The sequence below is a fragment of the Saccostrea echinata genome, unplaced genomic scaffold (genome assembly GCF_033153115.1).
Source record: "Saccostrea echinata isolate AGI-Se365-2 ecotype Australia unplaced genomic scaffold, CSIRO_AGI_Sech_v1 ptg000081l, whole genome shotgun sequence".
Classification (NCBI taxonomy): domain Eukaryota; kingdom Metazoa; phylum Mollusca; class Bivalvia; order Ostreida; family Ostreidae; genus Saccostrea; species Saccostrea echinata.
The window spans coordinates 2467324-2492643 of NW_026889830.1; the positions used below are offsets into that span (position 1 = coordinate 2467324).

General features: G+C 35.0%; 2 protein-coding genes across 2 annotated transcripts in view; one reads left to right on the forward strand and one right to left on the reverse strand.

Annotated features, from left to right (window-relative positions):
* Positions 1-25320, forward strand: part of LOC133176774 (phosphatidylinositol-glycan-specific phospholipase D-like) — a 57754-nt gene that overhangs the window by 22064 nt on the left and 10370 nt on the right. The window contains exons 13-15 of the mRNA XM_061311844.1: positions 22555-22667; positions 22803-22897; positions 24984-25106. Of these exons, the coding sequence (XP_061167828.1) occupies positions 22555-22667; positions 22803-22897; positions 24984-25106 (331 nt within the window). The remainder of the gene's footprint in view (positions 1-22554; positions 22668-22802; positions 22898-24983; positions 25107-25320) is intronic.
* LOC133176749 (nanos homolog 1-like) lies at positions 98-21344 on the reverse strand. The gene is made up of 2 exons (XM_061311821.1): positions 21306-21344; positions 98-1303 (listed from the first exon to the last, which is right to left on the reverse strand). The coding sequence occupies exons 1-2, from the start codon at positions 21319-21321 to the stop codon at positions 420-422; spliced, it is 900 nt and encodes a 299-aa protein (XP_061167805.1). The 5' UTR covers positions 21322-21344; the 3' UTR covers positions 98-419.

The window sequence follows — 25320 nt, forward strand, 5'->3', positions numbered from 1 at the left end:
CTATTATACATTTATACAAATATCAAGCATGTTTCATCATATGATAAAAATTTCTTGATTTTTTTAATACACTAAATAATTGACATCTTTTACACACTTATCAATTGACATTGCACATATCATTATATTCTGTATCATAGAAAATCAAATATTATAAGCATAATATGTTTAATGGGTAAATAGAAATATAAAGAATCATGAAATGTACTGCAAATTGAAAAAAATATTTAATAAAAACCTATTAAGATGGAGGTCATGTCTCTTATGTCATCTGTTGAATGAAATTACACTGAACCACCATGGATACATATGTATTACTTTTAGTAATGGAAAATCTTCACTTAGATCTGTACTCATCTAGTCACTCTCTCATTGCTTGATCACTTGCTTTAAGAAGTAGAACTCTCCATGAGTTGAACCTAGATGTGGTTTTCCTTTCTGGCAATGGGACAATGACGAAGGGTATGGGCGCGGTCTCCAGTTGCTCCACATTTTGGACAGGTAAATTCCCTCAGAACTGGACAAATAACTACTCCATTGTTATCCTTCAAAACATGAGTGGAGTAGAAGGACTGAGGCTTGCGGTTCTTCTTACAAAGGGCACAACCCCTGTCCTCCTGGCTGTGGAGTGGTGTTGGAATTGCTGGAATACATGGAACATTGGGAGAATTCCTCTGTTTGTACCTCATCCAGGTGTGATAAGCTTTCATGAAGTTTACGAATTCTATTGGTGGCTGGCTCTCTGATTCAGAGGGTGTCCACACTGGGGCAGAATCAGGTAAATCTTCCATCCCCTGGAACACTGGAGGATAGGATGATGCAGAAAAGTCCTGAAATCCTGAGTCAATGGGAGATGATGAGGGAGCTGCTGAAGATATGGCAAGGTCCTGAAATCCTGAGTTGATTTGAGATGATAATGAGGAGGCAGATGAAGAAGTTGAAGAAAATGCAGATCTTGTGTTTTCAGGTGGTGTAGCTTGAGACTTCTCCCATGGCATCCCAAAGGCAAATGGGTTGTCAACATATCGACAGTTGGTGTTGGCATTGTTGTCATTACCACTGATTTCTCCACTGCTCCATGTGGTTGGTGGAAATTGATATGTGTCAATAAAATCATTGCCTTGATATGTTGAGGTTGAATTGAAGGAGAATCCATTGCTGAACCTACTTGATGACCTTGTTTCATCATAGTTCTGAACAAAGACTCCTGAGTCAATGGTGTCATTCATGAGTAAGTCTTCAAGGATTGGGGAGTCTACCTGAGTCCAGCTCATCAGCTCATCTGGCAGAGATTTGTTGAAACCTGAAGATTAAATAAAATACTGTTACACACACACTAACAAAGTATGTCCTATGGACCACAACCCTCATCAAGTAGTCCTGTTCTTGCTGTTCTTATTAGTCCCCTACTGGTGAAACCAGAGGGGACTATAGGTTTCCTCCGAGTCTGTCTGTCTGTCAGTCTGTCCCACTTGGTTTTCCGCACTTTTTTTCTTCATGCTTTTGAGAATTGATTTGAAACTTGCAATGTACCTTTATAGTGAAAAACTACAGATCAAGTTTGAATTTTATCGCATTTAACAAAAAGGTTCCAGAGTAAATCAGTTTTAAACATTCCTCTTTTTTATAATAGTTTAAGATCGGGTTCGTGCTGCACTATATTAATGTTACAAAACGAGGTTGTCAGGTTTAAAATTATTGATTTCAAACTTACTAGGTAGCTTTATAGTGACAAACTATAGATCAAGTTTGAATTCTGTCACGTTTGACCAACAGGTGCTAGAGTAAATCAGTTTTAAGCATTCCTCTTTTTTTAAACCTAGGTAATCGGGTTCACGATCGGGTTCGTGCTGCACTAAAATGTTCCAAAAACGAGGTTTTCGATTGTGATAGAAGACGGTAAAGTAATATTGTGCATTGTTTTCAGCAATTCCTACCAGCGAATACTTAATATACTTGGCGAAATAATACCAGATGCAATAAAGACTGAATATTTTCCCCGATTTGAATTGTTTTTTATATCCCTATTTATTTATAAGTTAAGGCCACATGAATATAAAATTTAGATTCTCATCCTAATTTGCTAAAAAATTGGGGCGGGTGGGCGGATTTTATTTTTTATTTTATATAAATGAAAGTATCAACAAAACATTCGTAATTTTTACATTATGTTAATGCCAATATGAATAGATTTCATTGTTTTCATATTCTTTTAAATATCTACAGAAGATTCTTGTTATAGAAAATTAAAATATTTATAGTTTTATTAACAAATTATCAAGTACACAGATACGGCACACGCCAAACAAAATGAGGTGCTGATCCTAATAAATTGCATATGCATGTTTTCTCATCGGCCTAATTCCCCAAATACCTATAGTTTTACCAACAACTCCTTCTGTTCTGTGTGATTTATCACAGATTTCCACTGTCCTCATACATTCAATCGTTCTTGAGACTTGACATGTTCAACATTAAAATATATTATATTTGCAAAACAGGATTGTGTAAATCTGTAAAATATTCTACTGAAAAGCCTAGGCCTGAACAGTTTTAAGATTTAACATTTCCTTAGCACTATTATTCTCTGAAGTCTTTGAATGATGTTTTATTTTTTTAATGCAAAATCACATACAGCTGGAGATCGTTATTTAAAACTTGACCGTGTGTATTTTCTTCATCTGTTTTACTTGGTTAAAATCTCTTTAAAAACTTTCCCATGCCAGTGATAGTATCTAGATGTGTTTATATGTTATTTTTGCTTTTCTGCCGTCTCTATACTGACAAATTATTTTTTCCTTACATATTTAAACTGCTTTTATCACCGATTTTTCTCCATTCTTCACATAGTTTTTTTTGCTATAAATAGTGCCACGCGACTTTTAATACAGACGGGAGATAACTCTTAAATTTTGACCCAGATTCTTGCTGAATAAAAATACATGAAAATAATACGTTTGGCACCCCAAAAGCAAAATAAAAAACAACGGGGCGGGGCACTTTGAGAGGGGCGGGCGGGGATGAGAATCAGAAAAAATAATAAGTCTTAGGTTTAAGTGGAAATGGGCACTTGTAATAATCATTTTTGTCTTCCTATTTTCACAGTTTATGGTGGGGCAAGTAAAAATTCAGGTAGGGCAAGTGAATTTTGACCATGTACTCGCCCATGGGCAAGTACTTGAAAAATCTTTTTATCAGCCCCTGTATATAATCCTCCCCCCTTTCCCACAGAACCCTTCACCCTGGGGCCACAAATTTCACAATTATGGAAGAGGTATCCTGATCATCATAACCTTGCACCTAGTTTATCTTCTTTATATATATAAAGGGGAGAGAAGATTTTTAAAGAATCTGTGCATTTTCACTATATGATAAATAGAGCCCCATAAAACCAGAACTCCTGACCGGGGCATCATAACTATATATTCTATATACTTGGTTTATCTGCTTCATACCTTGAAGCAGAGAAGATGATTTTTAAGAAAAAATGCACTTTCACTATATAATCAAGAGAGTCCCCCTCCCCCATCCCACAGAACCCCTCACCCTGGGGCCACAAATTTCACAATATTGTAAGAGGCTCCCTTGATCACCAAAACCATGCATCTAGTTTACTTCTTTAAATAAAGAGGGAGAAAAGGGGGGGGGGGGCAGGGACCATAAAATTCACAAATTTTGTTCCACTTCACCCATATATGCCATATGCTAAAATTGGCTGAAATTGGTTCAGCAGTTTCAGAGAAGAAGCTCAAAATGTTCAAATGTTAACACACGACGACAGATGAAAACAGATAGTACTGTAATGGGTCACCTGAGTGACTCTGGACGACAGATGAAAACGGATAGGAATAGCTAGGTCACCACTCAGGTGATCTAAAAATCTTCTTCTCAGAACCACTAGGCCAGAAGTCATTTAGAGATGAAACTTGTGTGAAAGCTTCATGAGATTAGTGTAGATTCTTATGTGTTCAAATCATGGCCCCTGGGGATTGAGTGGGGCCACAATAGGGAATCAAAGTTTTACATTGAAATATATATGAACAATTCTTCAAAAATCATTTTCCTCAAATACCACGAGGACAGAAGAGATGAAATGTATGTAACAGCTTTCTGAAGAGTAGATTTAAATTGTTCAAATCCTGGCCCCCAGGGGTTGGGTGGGGCCACAATAGGGGATCATAGTTTAACAATGAAATATGTTGGAAAAATTCTTTAAAAATCTTCTTAAGAACCACTGGATTATAAAAGTGCAAGTTTGACCTGAGGTAATTTTAGTTCTAAAATATACACATCATGGCCCAGTGTAGGGTGGGGCCACAAGAGATCAAATTTTTACATTCAAATATCGGTACATAGAACGAATTCTTTCAAAATCTTCTCAATATCCACTGGACCAGAAATTATGAATCTTATACAAAAGCTTTCTGAGGTAGTGTAGATTTTTAATTGTTCGAATCATGGCTTCTAGGGGTAGGGCGGGGCCTTGATAGAAGTTTATATTGAAATAATATATAGAAATAAAAACTTAAAGATTTTCAGCAATTGTTTATTTATCATATTTAAGTGCATCTTATTTTTTTGGATAAAATATAGACACAAATAAAGCATTTATTATGCTTGAATGTACACAGGGTACAGTCCTACGGTGCCAGATATGAAAAAAACAGGGTTTCATTTGCGAATACATGAATATTATTTCGAAATAAAAGTATTAAATACATAAGGTTCGGGTAAAAATTATTCCATTTTTAATCCTTTATCTATTACGGTGCACCCATGAGCAGTTCAGTTTCATTTGGATGTAGTACTGATGCCTTAAGAAACTTTAAATGACTACAGAAGAAAAAAACAAGAGGCCCAGGGGCCACATCGCTCACCTGAGCACTATGGCTAGAAAAAAGCAGAAATCAGTTCAGTCTTGAAAGGTTGAAAAGTTTAAATATAAAAGTGGGGGGGGGGGGGGGGGGGTGTCATGAATTGAACAAATTTGAATCTACATTATCTGAGGATGCTTCCATTTAAATATGACCAATCATGGCTTTGCTGTTCTTGAGTAGAAGATTTTTAATGATTTAACCTATGTATTCCTATGTAAAACTTTGATCACCCATTGTGGCCCCACCCGACCCCCAGGGGTCATGTTTGAACAAACTTGAATGTACACTATCTAAGAATGCTTCCATATGAATATGAATATGCATATCATGGCTTTGCAGTTCTTAAGAAATAGGTTTTTTAAAAAGATTTTTCCTATATATTCCTATGTAAAACTTTGACCGCCCATTGTGGCCCCACCCGACCCCCGGGGGTCATGATTTGAACAAATTTGAATCTACACTATCTGAGGATGCTTCCATGTAAATATGACCAATCATGGCTTTGCTGTTCATGAGAAGAAGATTTTTAAAGATTTTTCCTATATATTCCTATGTAAAACTTTGATCACCCATTGTGGCCCCACCCGACCCCCGGGGGTCACGATTTGAACAAACTTGAATCTACACTATCTGAGGATGCTACCATATAAATATGACCAATCATGGCTTTCCTGTTCTTGAGAAGAAGATTTTTAAAGATTTTTCCTATATATTCCTATGTAAAACTTTGATCACCCATTGTGGCCCCACCCGACCCCCAGGGGTCATGATTTGAACAAATTTGAATCTACACTACCTGAGGATGCTTCCACATAAGTTTCATATTTTCAAGCACAGTGGTTCTTGAGAAGAAGATTTTTAAAGATTTTTCCTATATATTCCTATGTAAAACTTTGATCGCCCATTGTGGCCCCACCCGACCCCCAGGGGTCATGATTTGAACAAATTTGAATCTACACTACCTGAGGATGCTTCCACGTAAGTTTCATATTTTCAAGCACAGTGGTTCTTGAGAAGAAGATTTTTTAATGATGCAATTAATTTTTCACAAATTCTTAATTATCTCCCCTTGGAAGAAGGCGTGGCCCTTCATTTGAACAAACTTGAATCCCTTTTACCCAAGGATACTTTGTGGCAAGTTTGGTTGAAATTGGCCCTGTGGTTCCTGAGAAGAAGATGAAAATGTAAAAAGTTTACAACAACAACGACCACAACGACGACAGACAACGGACAAATTTTGATCAGAAAAGCTCACTTGAGCCTTTGGCTCAGGTGAGCTAAAAATCACTAGATCTTTAGTATACAAGTGAAATGGGAGTTTTCTAGGTGAAGCTTTTTGACCAAGTCCCCGGTTAGAACAAAACATACGGACAAACACCTACTGGCAATAAAGAAAGACACTGTCACTCTAGACCGTCGATAGAAGATAGCCTATTTAGTAAGTTGAATGATAGTGAGAGTACTGTTCATAACTTAAATCTTCAGAAGGTCCCATGTATGTGTGAGATTGGTACCTTGACTGTTTATGGAGGAATAAAGGGAAACTCGAGTATGTGCTTCAATGAAATCCCTGAATTTAAGTGGGGCTTATCCATTTTTTTTTAGCAAAGAGGAAACGTGACGCTGCTTTAGTTAGGGCTGTGCGCGGTGCACCAAAAATTTCCGTGACCGTGGTTCATACTGTTCGATTCAGTGCACCGATCCAGAATTCCGGAATTCGGTTCGGTTTGGTTCAAAATTTACATAACACATATAAACAAAAAACAAGAGGCCCATGGGCCACATCGCTCACCTGAGTAACTTTGGCCATGCTGTTCATTACCAGACTCCCCCCTTGTGATACCTATTGTGGCCCCACCCTCCCCCCAGGGGCCATGATTTGAACAATTTAGAATTTACACTACCCCAGGATGCTTCCACATAAGTTTCAGCTTTTCTGGTCCAGTGGTTCTTGAGAAGATTTTTAAAGATTTTTCCTATATATTTCAATGTAAAACTTGGGATTCCCCCTATTGTGGCCCCGCCCTATCCCCTGGGTCATGATTTGAACAATTTAGAGTGTACACTACTTGAGGATGCTTCCACTTAAGTTTCAGCTTTTCTGGCCCAGTGGTTCTTGAGAAGAAGATTTTTAAAGATTTTTCCTATATATTTCAATGTAAAACTTGGATTCCCTATTGTGGCCCCGCCCTACCCCCGGGGGTCATGATTTTTACAATTTAGAATCTACACTACCCCAGGATGCTTCCACATAAGTTTCAGCTTTTCTGGCCCAGTGGTTCTTGAGAAGAAGATTTTTTAAGATTTTTCCTATATATTTTAATGTAAAACATTGATTCCACATTGTGGCCCCGCCCTACCCCCGGGGGTAATGATTTGAACAATTTAGAATCTACACTACCCCAGGATGCTTCCACATAAGTTTCAGCTTTTCTGGCCCAGTGGTTCTTGAGAAGAAGATTTTAAAAGATTTTTCCTATATATATTTCAATGTAAAACTTGGATTCCCTATTGTGGCCCCGCCCTACCCCCGGGGGTCATGATTTTTACAATTTAGAATCTACACTACCCCAGGATGCTTCCACATAAGTTTCAGCTTTTCTGGCCCAGTGGTTCTTGAGAAGAAGTTTTTTAAAGATTTTTCCTATATATTTCAATGTAAAACTTGTATTTCCTATTGTGGCCCCGCCCTACCCCCGGGGGTCATGATTTGAACAATTTAGAATCTACACTACCCCAGGATGCTTCCACATAAGTTTCAGCTTTTCTGGCCCAGTGGTTCTTGAGAAGAAGATTTTTAAAGATTTTTCCTATATATTTCAATGTAAAACTTGGATTCCCTATTGTGGCCCCGCCCTACCCCCGGGGGTCATGATTTTTACAATTTAGAATCTACACTACCCCAGGATGCTTCCACATAAGTTTCAGCTTTTCTGGCCCAGTGGTTCTTGAGAAGAAGATTTTTAAAGATTTTTCCTATATATTTCAATGTAAAACTTGGATTCCCTATTGTGGCCCCGCCCTACCCCCGGGGGTCATGATTTTTACAATTTAGAATCTACACTATCCCAGGATGCTTCCACATAAGTTTCAGCTTTACTGGCCCTGTGGTTCTTGAAAAGAAGATTTTTTAATGACCCCACCCTATTTCTGTCTTCTCTTGATTATCTCCCCTTGTGAGGGGACTTGGCCCTTCATTTTAACAATTTAAATTCCCCTTCACCCAAGGATGCTTTGTACCAAGTTTGGTCAAAATTGGCCCAGTGGTTCTTGAGAAGAAGTCAAAAATATGAAAAGTTTACAGACGGACGGACAGACAGACGGACAGACAGACGGACAGACGGACGGACGGACGACGGACAAAATGTGATCAGAAAAGCTCACTTGAGCCTTCGGCTCAGGTGAGCTAAAAATGGCCACCAATTGGAGATCGGAAGTGTTTGTTTTCATGATTTTAATACTTTTTATAATGATTGTGCCAGTTTGAAGTCAGTGATTTAGTTTTTTTTAATTCCAGAAACGTCTTTCCCTTTTACAATTGAGGTTAGTTTACATTGGTATGGGCTAGTAAATAGCCCGACGGGCTAGTGAGAAAGTAGCAGGTATTTTCCAAGTTTTGCTTTCAAATCCCAAATCAATGAAATAAAAATCAAAGAAGTGTGGTTCTCTTGTTCATAAATCTCATCTATCTAATTCCTTTAGCACTTCTACATTATTTATTTCTAAAGACCATGAAAAAGATCATCTTTTTTTTACTCCGAATTTCCTTCATCCTTTATGGAAAATACATGAGGTTTCACATTAATTGATTAAATTATTTCCAACTACTCAACTGGTTCACGAAAGAGTAAATATTTACAAGAGTTATAAAAATATATTAACATTGTATTTGATAATTTGAATTAAAAAAATAAATTGCTAGCTTTCACTTCATTTTGGAAGAGGAAGTCCAATGATCAGAAAAAAATGTATACTACTATGTTAGAAGGTATCCAAAACATGATTGTTCATTCTATTAAATTCTGCATTAAATAATTTAACTGATTATTTATTAATGACTCAGAAGAAAATGCAAATAGAGAAATAAACAGAAGAAAAATGAAAAGAAGAGTAATTCATTATGAAATGTGGATGGAATAAAATAATACAACAAACGTTTCAAATTTTATTATGTTTTTGGGCTAGTAGAAATTTTACTTTTGCCAGTAAAAATATCAAATCCACTAGCCCCACTTGTTAGTGTCTCATAAAAGATTTTGTGTTGACTGAAGTAAAGGAGTTTAATCAGTTTATAAAGTTGAGATTATTATTTTTCATTAATGATGAGAAATATTTGGACTGTTTAACTCTTTTCCCCCTGTTGCCACCATCTGACGCACATGCCATTTCCCTAGAGTGTTTATCTGGCTGCCCCCTGAAGCCATTTTGGCTGGTTTGAAATGACTTACCATTACATTTAGAACATGCTAATTAAGTACTTAAATATCATTAAAGTGTCACATATTATATATCAATGTTTTGGGAATGGATTAGACTTTAACATGGTCACACAATTTTGTAAAAATTATTAATCTACAATTAACAATATAGGTGAAACCAGGTGAAATTACATTTTTTATAATTAATCTTGATATCTTCACTTTGAAAGAAAACTTTTCTAAAGCATTTTTCTTGATATATACTTGTAAACATAGCATATCATATCCTATTATTTAAAAGGTTCATTAGATTTTTTTTAATGTTTAATATTATCATGATAGTTCACTAAAGATAGGTAATTATCTAGACTAGATCCTGCTAAACTTCGCAATCTAATGTTCATGCAGACAGTGTTTAGATCTTATTTATTTTGCTGACCATTTCCTGCAGAAGTCTCTTGGGGAAATAAATTTATACTTAAAGCAATGTTCAGATGTAAAATTTTGCTGATAGTTGAATTTAGCACTCATAAAACACATGGGAAATTTGTGGCCGCCATTGTTGTTATTGTGTAAGAAGTTTTGCCTTCTAATTTTCACTGTAAATTTTTATTTCTGTTAAATTAATCTTTAGAAATGATGTAAACATTGTGAATTCTAATAAAACCCAAGGGAAGTTTCACAATATGCAATATTAAAGCAGAACTTTGCTTGTAACGTTGCCTAATTTTTCTTGTAAACAGACAGGCGCCATTTTTTTGAGACAGGTAAATCTCACGTGAATTCACACCAGATGTGACTTCACTAAATATAGTAACATTACCTAATGTTTAATACACATGATTGGCTGTTATTTAGAGCTGAATTTATTTTAGAAATAGGGGAAATTGCAGAGCTATTTAGGGTTGTGGTATACATGCGTCAAAAGTCGTCAACAGGGAAATGGGGCATAGCGTCAAATGGTGGCATCAGGGGGTAAAGGATGTATTGCTTCAGGGGGGAAAGAGTTAAGGTTAAATCAAACCGAATCGAAAAAAAACCCCTGAACTGTATCATTCTGAACTGAATCAATTGAACCCTGAATCGTCCCAGCCCTAACTTTAGTCACTTTGACATTAATTATCATCTGTGCGCCGTAAGGCAATACACTGTACCACAAATAACATGAAGCCTCATGTTTTGTTTATTTGAGTACATACCTATTTGAAATTTGTTATTTCTATTGATGAAACATGAACTAAAATACAGTGAAAATTTTTGAGCGCAGTGATGATTATTTATTACTTCAGAAAACTTGTCCACGATTTTACTGGACAACCCTCGTACACTACCTGAGGATGTTTCCACATTAACTAATCATGGCTTTGCTGTTCTTGAGAAGAAGATTTTTGAAGATTTTTCCCTATATATTTCTATGTTAAACTTTGATCCCCCATTGTGGCCCCAGCCTCCCTACCCCCAGGGGTCATGATTTGAACAAATTTGAATCTACACTATGTAAAGAAGATTTCATATAAGTTTCAACTTTTATGGCCCAGTGGTTCTTGAAAAGAAGATTTTTAAAAGATACCACAGAAATTTCACTAATTCCTTGCAAGAGGGTGGGGCCCTTCATTTGAACAATTTGAATCCCCTCCACCCAAGGATACTTTGTGGCAAGTTAGGTTGAAATTGGCCCCATGGTTCTGGAGAAGTCGAAAATGTGAACAGTTTACAGATGGACAGACAGACATATGGACAGACGGACTAAAGACAAAATAAGATCAGAAAAGCTCACTTGAGCTTTCAGCTCAGGTGAGCTAAAAAGAAAGAACAATGATTCAGTCACCTATGTAATTGTATTGTTCTTTGATTGGAAAGGACCATTCTCTATACGGCCATTTTGTGACCTACAATGACTTCAAATTTTCAAGTAGTATCTTCTCCTATAAAATCAGTAGGCTAATGATCCAATTTAATGATAAATGTCGATTGGTTAATGATGCTACAGCATTTGTTTTGCTATGAGGTCACAAGGTAATGTACGTACTATGGTCCCGTATTGCCATTAAGGTAGTGGGAAATCTCAAGAGGGTGGGTGTGTTAGGCAACTCCTACACATGTCATAACCACCTAAGTTAACTAACACCAAAATTTACATGTATACTTTCTCATAAACATAACAAGAGGCCCATGGGCCACATCGCTCACCTGAGCACATTGGCTAGGAGAAAAAAAGCAAAAATCAGTTCAGTATTGAAAAATTTACAGGGGGGAGGGGGGAAATTTTAAACTACCTAATGATGCTTTCATATCAATATAACAAATGGCTTTGCTATCCTTGAGCAGAAGAATTTTTCCCATACATTCATTTGTAAAAATTAGATCCTCCATTGTGCCCCCACCCTACCCCTGGGGGCCCTGATTTGAACAAACTTGAATCTACACTACCTGAGAATGCTTCCATTTAAATATGACCAGTCATGACTTTGCTGATCTTGAGAAGAAGATTTTTAAAGATATTTTCCTATATATATCTATGTAGAACTTTGATCCCCCATTGTTGCCCCATCCTACCCCCGGGGGTCATGATTTGAACAAACTTGAATCTACACCACCTGAGGATGCTTCCCTATAAATATGACCAATCTTAGCTTTGCTGTTCTTAAGAAGAAGATTTTTAAAGATATTTTCCTATATATTACTATGTAAAACTTTGATCCCCCATTGTGGCCCCACCCGACCCCCGGGGGTCATGATTTGAACAACCTTGAATCTACACCACCTGTGGATGCTTCCATATAAATATGACCAATCATGGCTTTACTGTTCTTAAGAAGAAGATTTTTAAAGATATTTTCCTATATATATCTATGTAGAATTTTGATCCCCCATTGTGGCCCCATCCTACCCCCGGGGGTCATGATTTGAACAAACTTGAATCTACACCACCTGAGGATGCTTCCCTATAAATATGACCAATCATGGCTTTACTGTTCTTAAGAAGAAGATTTTTAAAGATATTTTCCTATATATTACTATGTAAAACTTTGATCCCCCATTGTGGCCCCACCCGACCCCCGGGGGTCATGATTTGAACAACCTTGAATCTACACTACCTGTGGATGCTTCCATATAAATATGACCAATCATGGCTTTACTGTTCTTAAGAAGAAGATTTTTAAAGATATTTTCCTATATATATCTATGTAGAACTTTGATCCCCCATTGTGGCCCCATCCTACCCCCGGGGGTCATGATTTGAACAAACTTGAATCTACACCACCTGAGGATGCTTCCCTATAAATATGACCAATCATGGCTTTACTGTTCTTAAGAAGAAGATTTTTAAAGATATTTTCCTATATATTACTATGTAAAACTTTGATCCCCCATTGTGGCCCCACCCGACCCCCGGGGGTCATGATTTGAACAACCTTGAATCTACACCACCTGTGGATGCTTCCATATAAATATGACCAATCATGGCTTTACTGTTCTTAAGAAAAAGATTTTTAAAGATATTTTCCTATATATGTCTATGTAGAACTTTGATCCCCCATTGTGGCCCCACCCTAACCCCGGGGGTCATGATTTGAACAAACTTGAATCTACACCACCTGAGGATGCTTCCCTATGAATATGACCAATCATGGCTTTACTGTTCTTAAGAAGAAGATTTTTAAAGATATTTTCCTATATATATCTATGTAGAACTTTGATCCCCCATTGTGGCCCCACCCTACCCCCGGGGGTCATGATTTAAACAAAACTGAATCTACACCACCTGAGGATGTTTCCACATAAGTTTCATCTTTCCTGGTCCAGTGGTTCTTGAGAAGAAGATTTTTAAATGATGCCATTATTTTTTCACTAATTCCTAATTATCTCCCCTTGAAAGAGGGCATGGCCCTTCATTTGAACAAACTTGAATTCCCTTCACCCAAGGATACTTTGTGGCAAGTTTGGTTGAATTTGGCCCAGTGGTTCTTGAGAAGAAGTCGAAAATGTGAAAAGTTTACAGACGGACGGAAGGACAAAAAGTGATCAGAAAAGCTCACTTGAGCCTTCGGCTCAGGTGAGCTAAAAAGTCACTACCAGATTATAAACTTGGTTAAAGGTGGTTATGACATGTAAATATACTTTTCGCTTCATTTTTACGATATATGCAGGAAAATGTAATAAATAAAAATGAAGGCTATCAGCTTATAGATTATTTCATATTTTAAACTTTCAGTTAGAGCATATATGTTTCTGTTGAATAAACAAAAATAATATAAGCCATGTATTTTTAATTGAAAAATGTTCAGCTTTTTAACAAAAAATCTAAAATCAAGGGACTGGAAAGACTGATGTTATGAAATTACACTTGAAGACAATTCTCATTTAACTGTCTGCTAGAAATAAAGAAATCAAAACTTTTTTTTACACACTTAGGTGTGAATATAAGTTATCTATTATAATATTTTTCTATTATTATAGTTTGGTTTATTTATTCTACATTTTTGTATTTATTCCCTAGGAATACCACATATCTTTTAGTACTAGAAGTGGTAAAAGCTATCTTTGTCGTAGTGGGAAGATATATTTGCTATTTGTGTTTTTAACTTATTCTTCTATAGGTGCACATGTAACTTTAATAGATGGGGAATTGCTGATGGAATGGTTTCATAATGGGAATTCTCGTTTCAACCTTTCAGAAGGACCCTCATATTTTTCCGTATGATTGACATGGGATCGCAATATTTCCGAGGGTCTGTGTTCTTATGCCCTGTTTACAGATTTGGATATAAAAAGAATCTTTCGTAATTCATGGCATTAGATACAAGATACTTTATTTATATTAGTGTAAATATCTTTTCTTATTTAATCTATAGCATTTTGTTATAATTTTCAATTGAGGGGGAGGGGGTCGATTGTTTCCAATTACGGCGAATTGAGTTTCTGTGTACCCAAGTGCAAGGTTGACAGGGGCATTATGTACATTCTTAAAATTGAGGCACAGGTTGAATAAGGGGCTCGGAAGAATTATCGGTCTGTGCTGCTACAGAAACTTCTTCTCTCTCCAGATCTCAGTTATTGAAGGAAGAGAAGGCTTGAATATCCTCTAATTTTCTTCGAAAAGTTCTACAGTTATCTTGGACGTCATATCGCTAACAAATACAAAACAGCAGTGGAGATTGAAAAATAAATTCAAGAAGTCACTGTTCAATTATCTACTCTCAATTATCTTTTAAAAATAAAATTATCAACTAATATAACAGCGACATACAAAGCGAACATTCAAACGGTACATGAAAACGTTTGATGCGTGACCAGGTAATTGTTTTCAAAACATGCAAACTCAGATTATCAGGTAGCCCATGAAGCTTGCCTGTCAATCAAATCAGAAGCTGTTGTCTTTTTTAATGATTGACAGGTGGTAAATTATTGATCTTGAATTCGATAGATTTTGGGGGCGTTAACATAAAATTGGGTGTCTAACCAAATGGTCCAGATGTTCAAAAATCTGGTAAAAATACCCTTGCTTATCAAAACTTTTACTCAGTTTGCCTCCGATATGCTCAGAAGCAGAGAAGAATTTCACAAGAACAATGCATTTATACTACAGATTCAACAAAGCCCTATCCTTATTAACACAAGAACCCATGACCCAGGATCAAGAAATTTACAAATTTGAAAGAGTTACCCTCATCATCATAACAATGCACGTCAAAGAATTAACACATCAAAAGCCCCCCTCCCCCTTATGCCAGAACCCCTGACCCTGAGACCATAAGTTTTCAAAATTCTGTTAGAAGCTCCCTTTTTCATCATAACTTAATGCAATTTGTTTATCTGCTCAACACTAAGGAGCAGACAGGATTAATTAATAGAATTAATGCATTTCCAGTATATTATCAATAGATCCCATCCTTACACCAGAACATCTGACCCAGGGGCCATGAAACTCAAAATTCTGGAAGAAGTACTCTTGCTCTTCATAACTATACACTTAGTTTCTTTGCTAAATATAACCAGAAGCAGAAAAGAATATTTTCAAAGATATTGTGCTTTTTCACTATATAATCAATAGAGCCCCCCTCCCTTCCACCAGAACCCCAAACCCTGGGGCCTAGATTTCTCATAATTTTGGAAGAGGCATCCTTGCCTTTCATAGTCATGCACTTAGTTTGTTAAAATAATCTCCAGTAGCAGAGAAGAAGATTTTAAAAGAATTAATGCCTTTTCACTAAATAATCAAGAGCCCCACCCTAACACCAGAACCCCTGACCCAGGGGCCATGAAATTCACAATTTTGGGAGATAGCATCCTTGTTCATCATAACTATGTACTCAGATACAGGTGCGGATCCAGGAATTTTTTCCAGGGAGGGTCCATCCCAGTCAAAAATTTCCAACCAAAATTTCCTTAACAAGCAAAAAAAAAAAAAAAAAAAAAGAAAAAAGAAAAAAAAAAAAACCCTAAATTCCCTTTCAAATGTATTTAACCCAGAAAATTTCTTGACAAGCAAAAGAAAAAAAACCCCGTAAAAATCCATTTACCAAACGTGAAAAACACCTATTTTGTGGTAGTGATGGTGGGGTCCACGTCTTCTGGGAGGGAGGGGGAGGTGTCCAAAGTCATTTTTTATTTGCTTTAGTATATGCTTTTAATAACTATGCAAATTCCAGGGGGCACTCGGCAAACCTCGGCCGATTCGTACCTCATCTAACCTCCGCTGTATCATGTTAACCTCCATTGAACCAGACCTACTTTATACGCAATATGGCTGCAACCTATAATTACATGTGCACAGTGTGCTGAATTCGATCCGTTAAAAAACATGTGATTATGTAAAGATACTAGATGCATGTTTCTTGGTACGTGTTATTCTAAGTGTTACCTAACTGCTTTTGAAAATTTTTATCGTATGTCAGATGCATGTTTATTATCATTTTCAAAGCGTTACGTTTTCCATAAGCCGTAAACAGGCAGCCTTATCACAAATGTTAAGCGGAGACGCATATGATCCTAAATTCGCTGTCAAGGAATTTTCGTTACGTCTATCTAAAATGCCATTTATTTCTTTTTCTTTCACAACTTTGATGAATAAACTTATTTAATAATTTTCTGATGCTCATATTTAATAACTAATGATGTTTTAATGATTGTCAAGCGAATAATCAAACTTGTAATGATTGTTTTTGATGCAATTCAGTGGACAATCTCTGTGACATTTTTTCATATGGTCCGAAGAAATGAAGGAATAGCAGCAGTAAATAAAATCATTCCACCTAATTTTCTTGATTCGTTTATTATATACAAATTTATTTATTAAATTTACTGGGTTTGTCAAAAAAATATTGAATATTTTTAAAATTAAACAATGGTTAAATTTTATGCTTGGGGATGTAACCTTTCGTGTCAATTTTGTTACGTCTCGCGCACAGCCGCTTTCAGATACAATCGAAGGAAACTTCGATCGATATGTTCTATTTATAGCAATTAGAGACGTCGTAAAAGATTTACGAACTATGGCTGTGTTCAAATGTGAAAGTATTATTTCAAAAATAATCATCATAATTTTATCTATATTTTCGTGTCAAAACGTTACGTCTGTATACACGTGTCATACATCAAATACTCGAGTGACCAGAGGAAGACATCCTGTTTGTATGACATTTTCTGGTCTCTACTTTCATTTTTGGTGAGACCCGTGCACGTGTTGGAACAGTTCAAAGAAAAAGATGACAGGAGACGCGAGTAGTAGGTATGTCATTTACATGTTACGTCTCTCATTTTTTGGGGACCTCATCTTTTTCGGTGATTTAAGGATGTATTTTGAAACATATATAATACCAGATTTGCGTGTTTGCAAAGAAATAAGAATTAATTTTCTAAAAAAACTGTAAATATTGAACTATGCTACATTAATATAAGAATTATGCTTATTTATTTTCACACTATGGTTGGACTGATTGTGTCCACAGTTACATCACGCCCCCCAATCAAGTATTACCTAAATCTTTTTAATAATTCAAAAATGTTAATTTACATGTGATTAAATTTCAACTGATTGAGCTAAATTTAATTGTATCAAGTAATAACCATTGTAAACTCTATTTTAGAAAATTTTAGAAAATATCTGAAAATTTATAAAAGATGTAACTTTGACAAGATTATTAAGCCACAACAGAATGTGTCATTGTTACATCACTATTTATGAATGTGCATATTTTTTTGGTGATTGGCTTCTGACAAAAATACCTAATTGATGTTTTAAGAAGTGCAAAACACAGAATAAACTTGAGTGAAATAGTATGTATTATACATTGTTCTGTCATTCTTTAACTTCATTACATGATGTAACATAGGACACCAGTTTTTGTGTCCAAGTTAAATTTGTGAAAATATCATGAGATCAGTGTTACATCACTATCAAAGTACGAGTATAGATCTTAATATCCTTGTCAAACTACCTTTTCACCATTTTTTTTCTTTTCTTTTCAGGTCATAGAATGGCCACTGATCACTTCTGTGACTCTTTAACTTGGAAAAGATCAAGATTGATCTCTTGACAGAAGATAAAATGGCATTTGTGTAGAAAGGGGCATATACAATACAATGTATATTATTTAAATAAAACTGAAAATTTGTTCAATTGTTTACTTATTTATTAAGTTAAAATTTTCTTAAAGTTTCCTGTGATCTGATTCAAAGTAAAAACTTAACAATTAAGTAAATTAAAAAAAAAGTTTGTTGGAAGGCTTCAGTGTCCAGTGTTACATCTCTGTATGTTGAAATGAGGCATATAATTTTCTTCCTTTGCCATATGATTATGCAAACTTGGCCAAAAAATGCCCAAATGTAAGTGCAAATCCTTTAATAAAAAATTTGTTCAATTGATTTTAATTTTGGAGGAAATTTTCTTTTCTGTGTGCTGAAGTTTGTGTCCTGTTACGTCAGAAACAGAAGGTGATCTTTTTATGTATTAGTCGTTAGATTTGAGTGTAAATGAGAACAATGGACAGAAATTTTGTTTATAAAGGGGAAAAAATGAGTGTCACAAGTAAGATATAATTCAGTTGTAATTAATTAATTTGAATTAAACTTGAAGTGTCTCCGTTACATCACTCAATATTAATGAATTAAATTTTAATTGTATTTTAATTGTTTCAAGTGCAACTATCTCGGCCTTCCTAGGTGACTTGGTCCTGATACCAATCTTCAATTTGCAACAATTTTTAGAGTGATATCTTAAGTCTGAAATATTGGACACAAAGCTTTGAGTGATGTAACAAAAATTCCTTGACAGTGAATTTAAGATCATATCAAGTTTCCTCGTACAGCTGAGGTTTGATGAAGGTGACGGAATCAGCCGAGGTTTGCCGAATGTTCCAGGGGGGTCCAGACACCCCCCCCCCCCCCCGATCTGTGCATGAGTTGGTTTGTTTATACCCAGGAGGAGAGAAGAAGATTTTCAAAGAATTAATGCATTTTCACTATATAATCAATAGAGCCCTGCCCTTACACCAGAACTCCTGACCCAGGGGCCATGAAATTCATAATTTTGGAAGAGGCATCCTGTTCATCATAACTACATATTCAGTTAGTTTGTTTAATACCCAGGAGCAGAGAAGAAGATTTTCAAAGAATTAGTGCATTTTCACTATATATTCAACAGAGCCCCACCCTAGCACCAGAACCCCTGTCCCTGGGGCCATGTATTTCACAATTTAGGTAGAGGGCTCAATGCTTATTACAATCATGCCAACTCTTTGACTGCTTGATGTCCAGTAGTAAAGAAGAAGATTTTTAAAGATTGCATTAATTTTGATATTTTTGGCCCCACCCCTCAGGCCCCAGGGGGGCAGAGGCCACAAATTTCATAATTTTGTTCCCCTTCACCCATACATGCTATATGCCAAAATTGGTTGAAATTGGTTCACTGGTTCCAGAGAAGAAGCTGAAAATCTTTAAAAGTTTACAACCGACGAACGAAAAGAGATAGTAATAGGTCATCTGAGTAACTCAGGTGACCTGAATAAAAATAACATAGACAAGCATGATTTATTTCACTACATCATTATGAATAAAAAAAATTTTCATGTGTCTTTACTACAGATATTTATAACCAAGCTAAATTTTTTTACATCGAGACGGCTTCTTTATCAGTATACACGGTAAACATCAAAAGACCAAAAGTTATTTTGTTGGTCGCCATGTGTGGCAAACAAGGTGTACAAGTTATACACAGGGATTGGTGACTATACGTCGATCAATTTCAAGCAACCAATGATGGACCTTAATTCACTTCATTGACAGGGGAACACAGACCAGGTAAATCTGAAGGCAGTGCTTATTATCTCAGGCTTTAATATCTCCCCTTGAAAGGGGTGTGGCCCTTCATTTTAACAACTTTGAATCCCCTTCACCCAAGGATACTCTGTGCCAAGTTTGGTTGAAATTGGCTCAGTGGTTCTGGAGAAGATGAAATTGTAAAAAGTTGATGACAACAGACAAATTTTGATCAGAAAAGCTCACTTGAGCCTTTGGCTCAAGTACATCTTGACCAAAATACATTTGAAAATCAGCCTTAATTTAACAAAACTGGTGAACATACTATATTTGTTATCAGTTTTTCATTGATATATAAAGTTTGATACATTGGTCAGTAAAGCAATGCATTATTATGCACTGTTGTGTACTCTGATGGCATGTGAGGGAAATTCTGATTTTTTCTTAAATCTTTAGTCAATTCTCCCTCAAAAAGATACCTTTATTCATTATAACATGATTTTTTTTTCTCTCTATAAAAGTTTTTTTTGGGGGGGGGGGGGGGGGGTCAGTATTTTCCTTAAAGACATCCTTTGGTAATTGATTACTTGGAAATGTTGTTTCTGTGCTCCCTTAAGACATTGTGGGGGGGGGGGGGGGTTCCTTTTAAATTTGATCTCTCAAAGACATCCTTTTAGCAATGGATTACTTGGAAATTTTGTATACTCGCTGATAGCATTTGGGGTGGGTGGAGGGGGAATTTTGATTTTTTTTTTTGGTCAGACTAAGCTTATTTTAATGAAATATCCTTTAATTTCAATAAAATTCAGCTATATAAATGTATTCAATACCCTAAACACCCACAGCACAAAATAGCTGCAGTTAACCTGTAAAACACACCTGATTTATTATTCTCCTGCGTATAACAATAATTTGTAGAATGATTTTTTCCCGTATTTCTTTTCAACTTATTACACAATTAAATACAGTGTTCTCTAGACCTTTCACCTCTTAAAATTTAAATGCACGAGTCTAAAGCAAGTACATTTTCAAAAAAAAAAAAATTAACTGGGCCATCATCAGCTGATGTGAATTGCAATATGCTTAATGCAGCCTCTTGAAAATTGGTGGTCCCAGTGAAAGAGAGGTAAAAAGGGTCAATAGTAGACAACCCAAAAGGGATGATGAAATACGTGTTAAGATTCTAGTTTGTATGTGGAATTAATCAGAGTTAATTTATTACAGTTACTTTCAATCTTTCGAACATATGATACAAAGTTGACAAGAACATGAAGGGTTGGGGAGTGGGCTTTAAATCCCCTTCAGTTTTGCAGACTAAACATCCTGAATAGTAAAATCATCCAATTATTACCATGTCACAGCCTTTTCAAAAGCAAGAACAACCAAGATCCTCACCCATTTCCCCATATTAAATGCAATTTATATAAACATTCAATTATTGTAGGGAGAAATGTACTTGACAGGCATAGCTTAATTGCCTGTTCACTTCTCAAAAGCGAGTAGGTAAAAATGCATATGTAGGACTTGTATTTAGTATGCAAAATAATTTTATATAATCTACAGTTTGAAGAATGTAAAATTATCCTGTCAAGTTTAAAACCGAAGTCTTTTACGTACTCCTCATGCAAAATCATCAATTAATATCAATGAAGTTAATTAATATCTTCAAGCTGACTATTTTAAATTAAATAACTTGAATACAAGTTAAATCTTAGTCGTATTCATTAGAAAACTTTTTTTTTCTTTTTACCTTTTGCGGCATTCATGGTTCTGATATGGTGATCTTCGGGATGCAGAATGACATCTGCAGTGATTTCTGACAGGCCATCCCAACAGCATAGGGGGGGACAGCATATGAATTAAAATGAAAACTAATTTTAAAAGCTATTTTGTCTCACAGAAATATTGTATTAGCTTATTAAGTATAAATTCTGAATTTATTTTTATGAAATATTTAAATTCTAAGAATTATTTTGACCGATAAACAGTTCCTCATAATCCTTCATTAACATGGGTTATAATGGATTGTTCGAAACTCCGTTTGACTCCCTCGGCCAAACTTCAAAGAGTTTAAGGGAAACTGGGGTAGCGGTTCATTACGTAATGGTGTATATATCTTGGACGAGTTTCAAAGAAAGAGTTTGTCATCCGAAATATACAGTAGTTTGGATGTGTTATTTGCGCACCTATATATAATTCGTAATAAACTTCAGAGTTGACGAAATTGTAATTACTTTTCAAATTAAAAAAAATTGTTAAATTAATTAATTGAAATAGTACAATTTGTGATGTTGAAAACTGATAACAAATATTAACGACAGCGAAGCACTGTTTTCAACACTAGACTGCATTTACAGCAGAACGCCAAGGTTAGCTAAATAAGAGTTGACACATTGATTTGTGGGTTTTTGCAGAAAACGGTTCAGGTTTCTCCCAGTTATAAACAATGCTTTCAATGAATATTGATGATGTATTTATACATTAGAAAAATCTTACGAGTAACCAAAACGAACAGGTTAATGCAACACACTGATAGAATGTATGATAACTTGGAAGGCAAGGTTTTTAGAAATATTATATGTAAATTATTTAAAAAATCAATACCCCCCCCCCCCAAATGTACATAAAAAACCTTCAAAACGTACAAAACAATTCAGCAAACAAAAATCAAGCACCCCCCCCCCTCCCGCCCCGAAAAAAAAACATATCCTAAGTATTTTTTGTCTGCATTAATTTTTATGAGAGAAAAGTTTTGAATGAATTGATTATTTTTAAAATTGTTAAAATTCTTGATAAGTATCTTATTTTCTTTCTGAATTATTTCACTGACTTTTATTACAGTGTTCACTCCTAACATTTATCACCATCTACAAAGGTTTTAATTGGCACCACTGCAGTCAGCATTTGGTGGATTGGTGTATAAAATTTCTACTATTAAGCTTTAATAAACTGTTAACAGTATTTTTAAAAAATCATTTCCTTCCATACATTATTTTCAGGTCTTTGGCTAATGGTGATATTGACTTGGATGGATTTTCAGACTTGATTATTGGAGCTCCAGGTTATTCTAAGATAAATACTCCTCAAATTGGCAAAGTTTTCATCATATTTGGTAAGATTAGCAAGATATTTACAGGTAGAGGCATAAATCTATGCAGGTTTTGTAGACAGTAAAAAGAAGCTGATGAGTTTGAGTTTTTACTACAACTGAATTAAGTAACATTAATGATGATAATAATTTTGGCAGGAAATAAAACTGGTTTGCCAGGATCTGGGTATATTGCTGTCAATCTTGATAACACAACATTAAATTGCACAGGATATATGAATTCACCATCAAATGTAACAATGCAGTGCATAAATCCACCATATATCTGTAATTAATTTGCATGTGCACAATTTACACATACAGAGCATCTGAGTGAGATTATAATTTAAAACATAGAAAATTTGGTACATTGTAAGATACACATGTATATAAACGTGTATAAAAATTTAACAGTCAGAATATTGTTAAATTAATATTCAATATATCAAAGGAAGAGTGTTATAAATGGCTATTCATGCACTAATGCTCCATTCAGCCTACTGGTATGAGACATGACTTAATTTTCAGCAGGGCTGACAGCATGTATTTCAACATTCAGAAAATCTGTCCTAATAAAGTTTTGGGCAATTAAGTTTACTATATTGTTTGCATAAGGAGATGGGTGAACATAGCATGCAGAAAGCCTATAGCTTCAGATATTTAAAAAATCATGTTCAATTTGTAAATTTTGTACTTAGAGTAACATTCTCATTATTAAAGTGTTTATGAAATTATGATAAACAAAACCTTTCTGAGGAATATTTTCTTGGCAAAATTTATTCTTTTATTAAAAAATAATGTGGTACTGGTGGGGTTCAAACCCTAGCAGTAAAAATTCCGAGTATCATTTTCTTTCGAGACTAGCACACTAACCACTAGACTACACAAGTCTTGATGAACAGTGGCATTTAAAACAATCCATAAATTGTGATATGACCCTTGACTTAATGGACTTCAAGTATTTCTCAAAAAGATGCAAAATGTTATGTCATAAAAGTATATTTTTAAGGTATAGTGGGTCTTTGCTCTATGTTTTTGGTAACCAAAAGATGTATATTTTAATGCAAACTTTGAGGAATAACTTTCAAAAAAAATGGAGCGAAGACCCACTCATATTGAAAAATAGCGTTATAGTAAGAGAAAATGACTCTTTTTGCCCTCTTTAGTCATGTTAGTGTGTGTATAATATTTCATAGGCAAATAATTTCAATCTTTGTGAGATCTTTGCAAATTGTAGAGATTTTTCATAAAGTATATTTTAATGTTAGATGAAATATCAAGGAAAATTTTGATATAATTGGGATTTAATTTTTCACCTTCATGTTTGTCTCGCTATAAGCTTTTCGCTCGTCATGTTCACTATCTTCCTGATAACATTTTCATAAAGGGAGATAACTTGTGAAACTGCCAACAATATTGAATTGATATCTAGTGAAATAAATATTGAATGAAATTTAGCTAGCTGGTATCATAGGATGGTTAAATAATGGTAATAACTAAAATTCACAGACTGGGGTTGCAAAATAACTATCTGTAAATTTTCACTTGACTTCATAAGAATTGTTATACTTGGAGATAGTAAAGGTCTGTTAGTTGTATTGTTCATTACCCTTCTATTAATTTTATTGCTGCAGAACCTACATGTATTTTGATGTGCAGGTGAAAATTAAACAAGTTGATTGGAAAAATCCCTTTATTTGATGCTTTAGGGGATTTGGGCCATCTAGCTTACTTACTTTTCATATGATTAGATAACTGAGAAATTTAGTTAACCATTTGATTAAGTATGTGTTAAGGAAATGAATGCAAACCAGAAGACTGACAAGACTGACAGACTGTAGCTCTACTGTTGTATACTTATAGCAAAGAAAAATGCATCTAAGTATAATAGCCTACTTGTGTAAAAAATGTAATCAAACCAAAACTCTAGGAGGAGTAGCATTTTGAAAAAAAAAAAATATAAGAAATTTTTAATTTTAGTAACCTTGGAAACACCATTTGTCGAAATCAGAAATTGATACTAAAATAATTATGTATCTTTGTATAAGTCTACATGTGTACCAAATCTTAATTATTGAAATTGGACCAAAACTGTAGGAGGAGTAGCATTTTGAAAGAAATTTCTAATTTTAGTAACCATGGCAAATCTGTTTCTTGAAATGAAAAAAAAAACCTTTTAAAAATAAATATTATCTTAATGTATTCTACTTGTGTATTTAGTCTTCTTGAAATTACACCAAAACTGTAGGAGGAGTAGTGTTTTGAAAAATTGTTGAGTCCATAAAAATTATGATAAATATATCCCAACTGTTTGTCATGAAAATATTTTTTGGTTTCCAGCAACAGTCTCGATTTGGATCAAGTTTTATAGCTGTTCTGGACATTAATTTAGATGGAGTGTCAGATATTGCTGTTGGTGCACCTACTTACAGTAATGATAAAGATGACCCAATGAAATATAATGTAAGTAAGCATGTAATTCAATTCTTTTTTCTAGAAAATACAATATTCAAACTTCACCTTTCTCTCAAATTTGCACATGTAATTTTGTCGTAGGACAGCTAAAACTGATTAAATACTGATAAAATACATATCAGCTATTTGTCCCTGCTTCTTAGATCTGTGATTGTTATCTTACATCTGAGAACCTAATCTAATACATGTATTGTAATGATTT